We start from the raw sequence: 13,140 nt of genomic DNA, 5'->3' as shown, positions 1-13,140 counted from the left end.
TTTTCTGCCTACTGTCTTTTAAAAAAAAAATCTTCATCTCCAAGATAAACAAAAATGAACTGTCTCATTGCAAAAGCAGACGTAGCACACCTTCTCTGAATGTTGACAAGGCCTCAGCTACGTTAGTACTGGGTGGGCGGAAGTTGGTTCTAGGGAACACCCTGAAAATGCCACTTCTTCCTTATTCCTCTTCCGGAAATTTCGAGTTGGAGTTCGGCTTGGTTTGGGTCCTGAACTGGCGCCTATGGGTGGCTCAGGGCTGCACTGTACTAGCCACCCAGGTGGTTGAGACTCAAACGTGTGCTAAAGAAGTGGGAATTGTGGCGTTTATTCAAAAGCTAAGATTCCCAGGAGAAGCAGAATACTGATAATAATAGCACTATTGCTTGGTATGTGTTATGGTCGGTGCTCAATAACTTCTCGTCGAATAAATGATCCTGTGATATGCAGAACGCTTTAAAATGAAACAGAAGGTGTGATCCAGCCTTGGGCAGAAGAAGGGTAAGAGGATCAGGTCAAGACAAGAGAGGAAAAAGTGAGAAATGGAAAGGAAGAAGGAAGCGGTAAGGAAAGGTCCAACGCCCACAGTAAAGGTAGTGGAATGACTCCTGATAACAGGCTCCATTTAAGAATTTGAGCAAGAATTCCTATCACGCCTATTCAACTCTTTGTAAAACGGTTTACCTCTCTGTTACTGGGATACCAATGAGCCTTAAATAAAGTTAAATAACCTGGATTAAATTCTTTACCCTTGCATCTGACATTTCTAAACCTGTTTCTTCTATAAAACAGGAATAACTACAGCTACTATGCAGCATGGGGAGATGTTAGGGTGTCCATCACCCTAAAGTAATCTTAGCCGATTTACAGGGCTTTGTAAACAGAAATGCTATGAATGGTAAAGTGTTCTTATTAACTGACTTGACATTGTCATAATCAATTACTTTAATTCATATTAGATTGTGTTTTCATTAAAAATAAGAGTAATATTTCTTTTCTGTCCCTCACTGCAACTAACCTAGAAGCTTACAAATAAACTCTTTGATTCAGCCTCTGGTTTAATGCATTTAGTCCTACTTCTTTATGTTCTGTTCCTTCCTGCCTTAGATAACATTGATCGCTCCTCCTATCTACTAATTTACAGAATTTTTTCCTTGAAGCCTCATAACAATCCTTATAAAGCTGGTAGTATCCCATTGTCATTTTTATGGAGGTATAATTGGTATATTTTAGGTGTACATTATAATTCTATATGTATATATTGCAAAATGCTCATCACAATAATTCTAATTAACATCTGTCATATATTATCTCAGTTCGAAGAAACTAAGTTTCAGAGCAGTTAAATAAATATCTTGGCTACAATCATAGCACTTACAACTTTCAGACCTAGAATTTGTGATTGGGTCTGTTGCCAAAGCCTGTGCTCTTTCTACTACATTGACCACTTGTCCAGTCTATTTACATTTGGTAGAAAGAGTGGGGAAAGTTTGAAACAGTCAGGGAAGGCAATCAAATCAGAAATTAATGAATGACAAATTCCTTGAAGGCTAATGGCCCTTTGCAGTATGGTAAAATGCTACGATCAATTCACTTTATTTTCATTTCTTGGTCACGTACTTACTGCTTCAAAAAGAACTGCATGTAAATTGCAGTGAATATGGGGTGAAGGGAAAATATTGCAAGCAAAAAGCACCCCACGCAGAAGCACAGACCACCAGTACTGGACTGGCATGATGGGAAACCAGGTGAGTGGCTTGGTTCAGCAGGAACCATCGGTGCTCAAGGTGGCTATTGCCTAGTGTCGTCCAGCCCCATGGAAGGGGAGTCAGAGACAGACAGAGGTTCTGAGATTCCAACACAAATGTTCTGGTCCTGGAAAGCCAAATGTGAACTCTTCTGTTCTGACACCTAAATTCCCCAGTTGGGGGCAGAGTCTTGGAGTCATGGCTGTGAAAATGATTCTTCTGAATCACCAAAGGTTTGCTTGCTGTTTGTCAGATTCTCCACACTCCCAATTTCTTATTCAGATTCCCACCTCTTTCTCCCAGTCTTAGGATTCTTTTTTTTTTCAAACTCCCAGGACTTTCCCCCATTGAGACTACTTCACAGTCAGATAGCCACTGTTAATAGAGAATTCAAGAACTTCAGCAGGCAAAAATTGCCCAGTTCAGGTTAGGGCTGGAACCCTCACAGGCCTCCTAAAAGTCCCATCTGCAGACCACCAGGGCCAGCTCAAACTCAACCCCAGGTGCTGCTTAATTTCAACAAATGCACTAGAACGAGTGCTCCACGTGGGCAGAGGTGCTGGTTTTGTGCCCCATTTCTTCTCCAGTGCCTGTAACAAATAAGATAAGGTACTTATTTATTGTTAAACTTTTTACTAGGATTCACTTGGGTTACATACCAGCTCACCTCATGTCCTTGAAGAATACTTTCCCCTTCTGGGTGACTTTCAGCAGCCATTATTCCAGATCACAGTGTAATTTATATACCATTAGTGAAGAAGACAATTGACAAATGATGACTTTCATCAGCTGATTTTTATCGGAACCCAGGTATCTTCCCAATATAGCACCAAGTTCTCTCCCACAGTTGCTCTGATCCCATTTCCGTTTCCCACCCCCACCCGTTTCTATCTACCAGTTCTGATTTCCTCCCTTCTTTCAACTAGCTAGGAGATAAAACAAACTAGATTTGATATACTGAAAATAAAATGCCTGTGTGCCAGGAACTGCAGGGAACACAGAATAAGAACACAGTATGAGACACTCCTTCAAGTTCAAAACAAGAAAGGGATACACATAGAAACAAAATTAAGAGGCAGAATCTAAAGAAAAAAACAGAGCACAAAGGAGAGATTCATTCAAAATGGGGGAGATAAAGAAAGGCTTACTAGAATGGGGACTTTTGAGCTGGACTTTGTCAGAATGGATAGATTTTAGCAGGCGGAGATGGCAAAGGCATTCAAGAAGTGGGGACAATAAGAATAAAACCAAGTAGTCTGAAGTGTTTGGATCATAGGAATGTTAAAGCTGCAAAGGTCCAGAAAATGAGGAATCAAGGCAAGCTTTTAAGAAAGATAACGACTGTCAGAATCTCGCTTTAGAAAGCTAACCCTGAGACACATGGAGGACGGACTAGAGGGCACTGGGGGGCTAACAGTTTCCCAAGCAAGACCTAGATGAGTGTGGAGAATGAGGGGAAAAAAGTGTGAGGGGCATTTTACAAGAAACAGCAGAACCTTGGCAATTTACTGAATGTGGGTAACAAAGATAACAATGGTAACTTTTAAAAGTGTTTTAAAAGATTTTTATTTTAGAGGGAAAGGCAGGGAGGAAGAGGGCAGAAACATTAATGTGTGGTTACTTCTTGTAGGCGCCCCCTAGGGACCTGCTCCCCCGGAACCTGGCCAGCCACTTAGGACTGGGAATTGAACTGGTGACTGACCTTTTGGTTTGCAGGACGATTCCTACAACCCACTGAGCCACAACCCACCAGGGCAGTAACTTAAAAACTTTGAGTGGTTAGGTTAAAATTTTCTCTCAAGAGCTACCTGAACTAACTTATTATAAATAATTATAATAAACGTCATTGCTAACTTCTTTGGAGGGGCAGGTGAATTGTTCTTCTTACTAAAAGAAAGCCTTTCCTCTGCACTGCTTGCACCCATCTTGCCCTATTACTTTCACCTTGACCAACTGTCCCTTGCATGAAGGTAACCAGGTAATCTACAGCTGGCCAGGCAGGGTGCTTGGGTATGTCCTAGTCTAGGGCCTGCACCTTTTCCCAGAAGCAGGGAGGCCCAAAGAGGTGGAAAGAAACACTTTCCTGGAGTCTTCATGAGCCTCCACTCAAAACAATTCTTTAAAATCTGGACCTCAAGCTTGTGGATTATCTGTTTTGTTGTTAGTGCTTTTTAATCAACCAAATACCTTCTATAAGTAAGGTACTATGCATACCACTTCGAAGGGAAAAAAAAGGCATAAACACTGGGTCTCTGTCCTCACGGTGCTTAAAACAGAGAGATAAGGTGCGTGGAAGAAGAGCACTGTAACTCACTCATGCTTGGAGAGGGAGTAAAAAGGTTTGAGAAGATCTGCTGAGAATTGAAAACAGTATGCTGTTCAATTATTCATGTACTTCTGATTCTCTATTACAATGGATAAACATTGAGACACACTCTAAGGTTTGTATCATTTCCTAATCAGCTTCAGTGGAGTACTAAGAAGCTGAAGAACGTGGAGAATATCCGAGTTGGCATATCAAGTTGACTTTTCCAGTTGCAGCCCAATCGTGGGCTATGCTGCGCCTGTGGGGTGCACAGGTCTATGCAGACACCAGAGCTGGTCCCACCATCACACAGATGACGGAGCAGAAACCATGTCTCTTCAGTTTGTAATCTTTTCCCATTCATTCTTATTCCTTCCATTGCCACACGTGTCCTTTGGGAAGCCAGTGCTCCCTTTAAAAATACCACCATTCTAAGACGTAATGCACAGTATGAAATAAGGTAATTCCATCCTTCCTAATGCCCAGATCACATCTGCAGTAATGATCATAAATAGTTATCATACTTTGGGGAACATCAATAAACTAGAAGTATCCAGAAAATGGTAACAAGGACAGCAAAGAAGCTTAAGACCCAGTTTAAGCAAAAAACAAAGGTACTGAGGATATTTCACTTGTATAAGACCTAAATAAGTCAAAAAAGCTGTCCTACAAAAAATATCTGAGAAGCTAGCATATAGCAAGAAACCAGATTTATTTTTGTATTGCTCTAGAATATATAGAATAGGACCCTAAGTGAGGTTATAGGAAGACCTACCAAAGAAAAATGATTGTCTCTAAAAGAAATGTGCTTCAGTAAGTGGTGACCTCACCATCAGTGGAACAAATAACTAGAGGCAGGATAACTGCATTAGTCAGGGTCCTCCAGACAGATATGGAATTGGCTCACATGATTATGGAAACTTGCAAGTCCCATAATTTCCAGTCTGACGTCTGAAGATGTAGGAGAGCCAATGGTTTAGTTCCAGTCCAAAGACGGGTAGGCTGGAGACATGGGAAGAGCCCATGTTTCAGTCTGAGTCCAAAAGCAGGAGAAAAGTGATGTCCCAGCTCAAAGACAGTCAGGTGGGAGGGATTCTCCCTCACTTACAGGTGAGGGGTTGGGGTGGCAAGTCTTTTTTTCTATTGGGGCCTTCAACTGATTGGATGGGGCCCACCCACATTAGGAAAGGCAATCAGATTTACATAAGCCTACTGATTCAGATGTTAATCTCATCCAGAAACACCCCCAGACACACCCAGAATAACATTTGAGCAAATGTCTAGGCTCTCTCCATGGTGCAGTGAAGTTGACACAAAATTAACCATCACAATCATCTATTCACAACACCATGGAAAGAAACTTTTTGGTAAGATTTTATTTATTTATTGTTAGAGAGGGAAAGGGAGGGAGAAAGAGAGGGAGAGGAAACATCAGTTTGTGGTTGCCTCTCATGCGTCCCCTTCTGGGGACATGGCCCCCAACCCAGGCATGTGCTCTGACTGGGAATCAAACCAGTGACCCTTTGGTTCACAGGTTGGCACTCAATCCATTGAGCCACACCAGGCAGGGCAAAGAACTTCTGAATTACACAAAGATATGACAATCAAAGGACCAGAAAAACTTAGCTATCTCCACCCTGTTAGTTCTTCTCAAATATCAGCACAGGAAAGTGCAAGTGTCTCCACTACTGATTCCTCTGATTATACTTGAAAACAAAGACCATTTTGCACATATGGCTCCTCCATATCCTAGACTTTGGTTAAGGCTGGTGGGGGAAACTAAGTATGCTCTGGAAGTTTGCCCTTGAAATTCTAACAAAGCAATGGGGTCTGTTTTACATTGCTGCGATAGATTCAAGATGACCAGTTTCTTGCTACCACTTCTATCACAGGTGCGCTCTCCTTCCCCACCCACTTCAATCTGCGCTAGCCTTGTTACTCTCTTTGACTGACAGAAGGTGATCAAAGATGATACTGTGCCAGTGCCAGGCCTAGCAGTTTCTTCTTTCTTGGAGCTCTGAGCCAGCACGTGAACAGGTCTGTCTAGCTATCCCTCCCTACAGAGGCCACATTTAGAGAAACACCCAGTGCGTTCACAGGTGTCCCAGCCCCCAGAGCTGAAGCATCAGATATCTAAAGGAGGCCATACTGGACACTCGATCCCAGTAGAGTTGCCAGCTGAATGCAGCCACATGAGGAACGCCGGTCACACCACACTGTGAGATGCGAGACTCCTGCCCTGAGCCCTGCCCAAATCACACAAGTACGAGCAAGTAAGATTTGGGGTGGTTCGCTACACAACAGTTAAGAGATATGCTTATCTGGAGCATCCCCAATCCTTGCACCAAATACGTCTTTTTGTTTGCTGGACTCGTCTTGTATCTTACTGGTTTCTCATGATGTTACAATTGAGAAAAACACAGCAAAATAGTTAGGACTTATAATTACTTGTAAACTCTGAATTCTCAATGTTATTTCTGTTATTTGCTTGGGACACAAGCCATTGCCAGATATCTTGGCATTTGGCTGACACCCGAGGGCAGTTTATTTGGTGCTAAACCACAGATCAGAGGTAACCCAGAGCTTTGGGAACCACCACTGAAGCCAGTTTGACCGAACTTTGGGCCACCCAAGTCCTGATGTCTGTAGACTGGGTCTTTTTTTCTTAAATTTTATTTTAATTGTTGTTCAAGTACAGTTTTCTGCCTTTAACCCCCATTCCAGCCCACCGACCCTGCAGACTGGGTCTTGACACAGGGTGAACAAGGGGAAGGGAAGTAAGAAAGAGGGGCAAACTTGCCGCTATAAAGTAAATAAATCATGGAGATGTAATGTACAGCACAGGGAACACAGTGAGTAGTAGCAATAACTTTGGTGACATCATCACTAGATCTTGCATGGTGACACATCCTAAGGTATATAAATGTTAAATAATAACTACATTGTACACCTGGAATTCATTATATGTCAACTACATTTAATAATAAAAAGTAAAAGAAGGAATTTGGGCTAAGTAAAAGCTTCTCCTGAAAGCCCGCACCCACCCATTAGTCAGAAGAGGAAGCCCCCCCCCCCACCCCCCAGAGGCTGACACAACACAGACAGCTCAGTGAGGTGCGCTCTGTTAGCCCTTAACGGGTACCGAGTTCCTGCGCAACACAATTCAGTGCAAAGAAAAATCAGGAGAGAATGAGAAATTCCAGTTGTTTGTTTCTGCACAAAATTTTCTTTTCGATCGGAGAGAACACATGGTTTCATACCCTGTGCCAACCGGGGTCCCCCGGCAGTAGCTGCCTACAAGGCACAGGAGGGTTTTGATGGGCAGCCGCGCTCCCGTACTGACCGCAAGGCAAGGGGAGAGCGCGTGTGCTGTGAATCTTCTGCAGTATTGGAAACATGCTAACCCATCAGAAAAGGGCTGCAGAGAAGTGTTCCTTTTAATCTAATAATAAGCTGCTTGGATTGTACAGGAAAGATGCGGAGCAAACCCTGATGTGCAGATCAGCGCCTTGCTGTGTGCTGCCATCTATTATCAAAGGCACAGGTATTTGGGTGGTAGAGCTGGATGGAGCAAGCACCCGGCCACTTATAATCGTAAGTACGTACTATATGCTCATCACACTCATCATCTCACTTAATTCTAACAACAACCTATTGGTGTTTTCTAAATAAGATGAGGCTCAGAACACTTCAAGTTGTTCAAAGCTGCACAATTCAAAGCCCAAGTCTGCCTGACACCAAAGCCTGAATTTTTTTCACAACTCCCAAAGATCACTGTGTAACCTATGAACAGAATACACAGGAGAGAAGAGACTGTCCCCAGCGGGCCCAACCACAAAATTGGAAACCTCTATTTTTCTTAGTAAAAATATTTGGTATGAATACACATTAATTCTTAGTTCAAGAAAATGATTGAAATCTGTAATTGAGAGGATAGTTTAGCCTTGATATATCCAGCATCGTGACACACTAAGTCTTGAATAAACAAGAAAATTTACTGTTTCCAGAGGTTTTATAAGTTAGGTTAGAAACCAGGATGCATTTTTTTGTCCATAGAATTCTTTTTTATCCTCACCTGTGGACAGTTTTTCATTGCTATTTTAGAGAGAGAAGAAGGGGGAGAGAGGAACATCAATGTGAATGAGAAGTATCGATTGGGTGCCTCCCATATATGCCCAGAGCAGGGATCAAACCTGGAACTGAGGTATGTGTCCTGACCAGAAATCGAACCCACGACAGTTCGGTTACAGGACGACCAACCACTGTGACACACCAGCTGGGGCCACAGAGTTTATGTTTTAATTTCAGTATGACAAATACAATTTTTAAAACAGAGCTAGTTGTCTGTTTGTCAGAGTGTTATGGTTAAAATGATGAGGTATGCTAGCAGCTAAAATAAAGTCACCAGAATAAGAAAATGTTTCAAATACATTTATCACTTGCATATTAACAACAATAAAAATAGGATTTGCTGACAAAATTTTAGTTTAGACTTTTAGTTTTAAAATATTTGGATAGCTATCACTGACATTTTCATTTTGACATAAGATGCAGCAGGATATGTAAAACACCAAGACAAAGCACAAAAATTTAAAGTATTAAAAATTTTCTTCCTCACTCAGTTCATTACTAATCACATTTTCCTGTAACGAATTGCAGTAACTTAATAAGTTCCCGTGTGAACAATTCAGGTTTATGCCACAAATATTTGCATGAAATAAATTTTAAAGTAATAAGGCTTCAATAAAAAATCAGTAGCAATTATTAAGCAGGTCAGCAGGTAGTTCGTGCATTGAAATCTGATGTAATCTGAAAAAATAAGAGAAATCTCTCTGCACTTCTCGTGTTGTGGGGAACATAAGAGAACTCCATCATACAGAATTCTCTCCAGTTTAGACACCCTCGATCCCTCGGCACAGACCCCGGGATTCCAGCAGCAAAGCCCCACATCCTCCACAGGCGACTTGAAACCAGGCTGCTTGCCCTTTCCGCCAGTAAAATGACAGATGCGAGTCACTCTCACTCTCTGGCCCCCCACCCCTGCCCTCCACTTTTCTACAACTGCAGCTTAATCAAGTGTTCTGTTTTAAAATGTTATTTTATATCCACATTTCTTGACCCCAGTCCATCTTCCATCTCTACCCATACCATGCTGGGGCATGTTTGATATTGGCAATTACTACAGTGTAACATTTAATACAAAAAGGCAAATAGCCGGGAGTGAATGGATACAAACACCAAACTACACAAATGCCATCCTCAGGGAGGGCACTGTTTTTGAATTCTAAAATGTTTAATGTAAACTGTTTTATCAAAACTAATTATGAAACACAAAGACAATAGAAATATAAGTTATTTATTAATCAATCCACTTACAAAGCAGGTGGCTTAATGCAAGCTCATTGACATCTTCACATATGACCCATGGGAACATGTCTTCCACATACAGACAGTGATGCTACTGACTGGTGCATTTGCAATCTGGGACATATTAAGCATATTTAAACAAATAAAATTAGGCTATCCTGTATATGAAAGTATCTTGATAATATGAATCCTGAAGTGGATTAAAACTTTCTCCAAAGGAGAAATGTTAGTATGTTAACTTAACTTTATATTCTATATTATGTAGTAAATCTTAACTATAGAAATTAAAAATTTTGAATCAGTGATCGACTCTTGGTCACGTATGAAGTGGGAGTCTGAAAACCAGCGCGACAGTAGGTTGACAGTATAATTTGTGCCTCACAGTATCTGCAGATTTACTGTTTTCAAGTTTAAAGAGAAATAAAACAAGAGACATGTAGATTCAGCTAACTTTATTTATCTTTAAACTAATAAAATCCCTAAAAGTGATCCTGGGACCTTGAGTATGAATGCGTAGATACCTGCCAATGACTGCGGTTCTAAATCCTGACTGTGTTTACAAACCAACGTAAGCAGATATCTTTACTATCCGTGCTTAGCAGAAGACTGAACAAAATACTACATGTCTTCTTCAATTTCCCCAAAATTTTGTTAAATCTGCAAGTATGTACAATCCAGCTATTGAAATTAATATTTAGTGTTCATCAGAGCTGTTTCACAGCAGCAAAAATTGAATCAGGGAAATAAAGTTCTAAACGAAGTAGGAAAAAGATAAATATAATCAGAACAGCAGTCTAAATGTGTAATATCAGTATCAACTCTCTGCATTGTGCTGAAGGAAAAGGATATGCCAAGAAAATTTCTATTGATCACTGGTGGTGTGAATACCACCTGCATCTGATCGAATATGGTTTGTATTCTGTTCCCAGTATTAAGGATGGTATTTAACTCAGAACTCCATATTGTAAATATACAGCAGCCATTTTTGTCCTAATTAAGGAATGTCTTAATACACAATATTATCATTTTCTAGAGGATCTTTATACATCAAACTAAAGTACATGATTGATTAAATTAAAGGTTAGTAATGAATAAAAAATTCATAATTCTTAAAACCTGGTACTATGTAAAAAAAAAAAAAAAAAAAAAGACCACAAAGTTCTACTTACTAAAGCAGCTAATCTTGCCTGCAAGTTTAGGGTCACAAGCCCATAATATGTGCAAAGAAATGCAATACAAGGAACCATGCAAAAATACAGTAAAATGATACAGGGAAAAATGTCAAATCTAGAAAAAAAAGCTTTTATAAATACATTTCAAAATCAACTGTATACATAAACTGTAGGTCTAGCATTAGTTGTACCATGTAGCAGAGCCAGCACTCTAAGTTCAAGGCTTCCAAGTCTGCGCAGGTAAGTCATGCCATCTTTGGTTGACTGCAGTACCGGGAGGGCGGGGAGGAGCGGGGCGAGAGTTCTGAAACATGGTGTCAACTTTCACTTGGCAGCTGGGCCTCGATGTCCACTCTGCATATGGGGCACTTCTTATTGGTGATCAACCACTGGTCGACACACACTTGGTGGAAAAGGTGCATACAGGGAAGGCGCCTGTCACAGGCACACAAAACGAAAAAGCACAATTAGTTTTATGACAACTGCATGTGGCATTTATTTTTTTAAATGATACACGTAACTGTAGTGTTTGAAGTTACTAGACATCATCCTCTTCTGTTAAAAAAAAAGCCTCTCTCATAAGAGTTACACCTATATTAAACTGACATTCTGAGCAATACAACATACAAATGCCCAAGATAATTAACTGCCACAGGTATGGAACCAAATCATATAAAATCTTAAGAATTTTGAGGACAATTACACTGGCAATTAATTTTAGTTTGTTTCTTATACATGAGCTGCCAATGCACTCTGGAGTTGGCAGTACATTCCCTGTCATATAATCACTCCATTACATTATAAAACCATTACATTAGTGAAGTGCTTTTAATATTTAATTCTCTCTCAAAAACATTAGAATTTGTATTATAAATATATAGCAGACATGTCATACTAATTCAGGAATGTCTTAATATGCAATATTATTTTTTATCTAGAGGATCATTATACATTAAATTTAAGTACACAACTGATTAAAGGTTAATAAAATTGTTACATTGTTTACAATATAAGTGTTTTCATGGATTGTTATATTTACTTAATATGTGCTACTCTTAAAAGTAGGTTAAATGGAGACGTTTACTTTAGTACACCAAAGTAAGTTATCCATCAGAAATTGAGAAATAAAGAAAACTTCCAGGAAATCCAGAGTAGTGTTAAATCTACGAGTAACAGTGGGAGAAAAGTTACTGACTCAAGAGTCCACTTCTACTTCTACCCACTGTTAAGAGTTGTCATACATTTTTAGACTTCCTAACTTTTGTAAAAATAGCAACGAAAAAGTTCTTGTAATTATTCCTTAAACAGTATTGTCAATAATGTAAAAATAATTATCTTCCATATTTATAAATCTTTGCTGAAAAAAGTGTTTAAAAAACTTATATGTGGTATGATAGACAACTGCTTATATATATTTTCTCTCTCAGCCATCTGAAGAAAAATGATAAAGTTACCATATGGTTCTGTTACATGTTATAAAACCTGTTTCCCATGGATTATATTACATTTGAAAAAGACATACTAGGAACAATTACTTAAAACATTATAATAAGAAAATGCCTACAATTAATATTGGGTTAATATCATATCATTTCCTAAATCACAAGGTTGCAAGAAGAAAGCAATCCTACAGGTTTAGAGGACATTTTAGGACAAAAGTCATTTATAAAGATTCTGTAAAACAAACTGTATACAGCTAATCTGGACCCCTCCTACCCTATTTAAGCTTTGGAGAATCACTAATATAACTATCTTGGCCTCAAAAGTCTCTCAAATTCTCCTTTCTGTAAGACTTGTAAAAGAAAATTTTGAATGCAGAATTTCCATGGCCAACTCCTGGAGTGGCCCCAAAAAGGGCAGAATGTTTCCCGTCCCTCTATTGGCAACACAGAGACTTTTAATCTTTCTATTCCTTTTTTCAGTGTAAGGTGGCAATTCTAGATGTCAGAGATTGGCAACAGGGTGTGCCAGAGGTAATCTTTATTTGGCTTCTGGTCTGCTTTTAAATAAAACCTCTTGTACAGTTCTGACAATGGATTTTAGATAATTAGCATCTAGTTACCTCACATCTTCACCTTCCTCTAAAATAGATAAACAGATAGTACACTTTTCCTCTGTGTCTTCCTCAGTACCTTCTTCCCCATCTTGTTTGCAGTGCAGTTTCCTCTGTGAGAACCAATCAGTTGTTACCTTATTAGTAGAGATGACATTATTGAACAACTGAGTAAAGTCTGCATATATTTGAAAAACAAAATAAAACAAAACCACACATTCACCCACAACTTATCTCCCAGGTATGACTGTCATGAATTAATGGATGAGTCAAGTGGCTATCATCAACTAAGTGTTCTTGTAAAACCCTTAAATAATCAGCATCAAAAACAACGTTGAAGGTAACAAACCATGAGTTTGAAATCTATTACTTTTAATCCACAATAAAGATGATACATAATATAAACTCCATTTCTGTCCTATCATGGACATAGCTAAAGACACTTTATTTTACTAATAAATGTTTCAAACACCACCCAAATTGGAGCTCCAGTGG

At 39.5% G+C, this 13,140-nt stretch overlaps 1 protein-coding gene across 1 annotated transcript in view; it reads right to left on the bottom strand.

Moving 5' to 3' along the window:
* Positions 1-9,393: 9,393 nt before the first annotated feature.
* The window catches only part of RNF111 (ring finger protein 111), an 87,774-nt gene continuing 84,027 nt past the window's right edge, over positions 9,394-13,140 (bottom strand). The window contains 2 exon segments of the mRNA XM_028505357.2: positions 9,394-11,027; positions 12,655-12,758. Of these exon segments, the coding sequence (XP_028361158.1) occupies positions 10,910-11,027; positions 12,655-12,758 (222 nt within the window). The 3' untranslated portion in view covers positions 9,394-10,909.

The sequence above is a fragment of the Phyllostomus discolor genome, chromosome 1, assembly GCF_004126475.2.
Source record: "Phyllostomus discolor isolate MPI-MPIP mPhyDis1 chromosome 1, mPhyDis1.pri.v3, whole genome shotgun sequence".
NCBI classification, from domain to species: Eukaryota; Metazoa; Chordata; class Mammalia; order Chiroptera; family Phyllostomidae; genus Phyllostomus; species Phyllostomus discolor.
The sequence above is the reverse complement of the archived record's forward strand: the minus strand, read 5'-3'. Positions and strand labels throughout refer to the sequence as shown.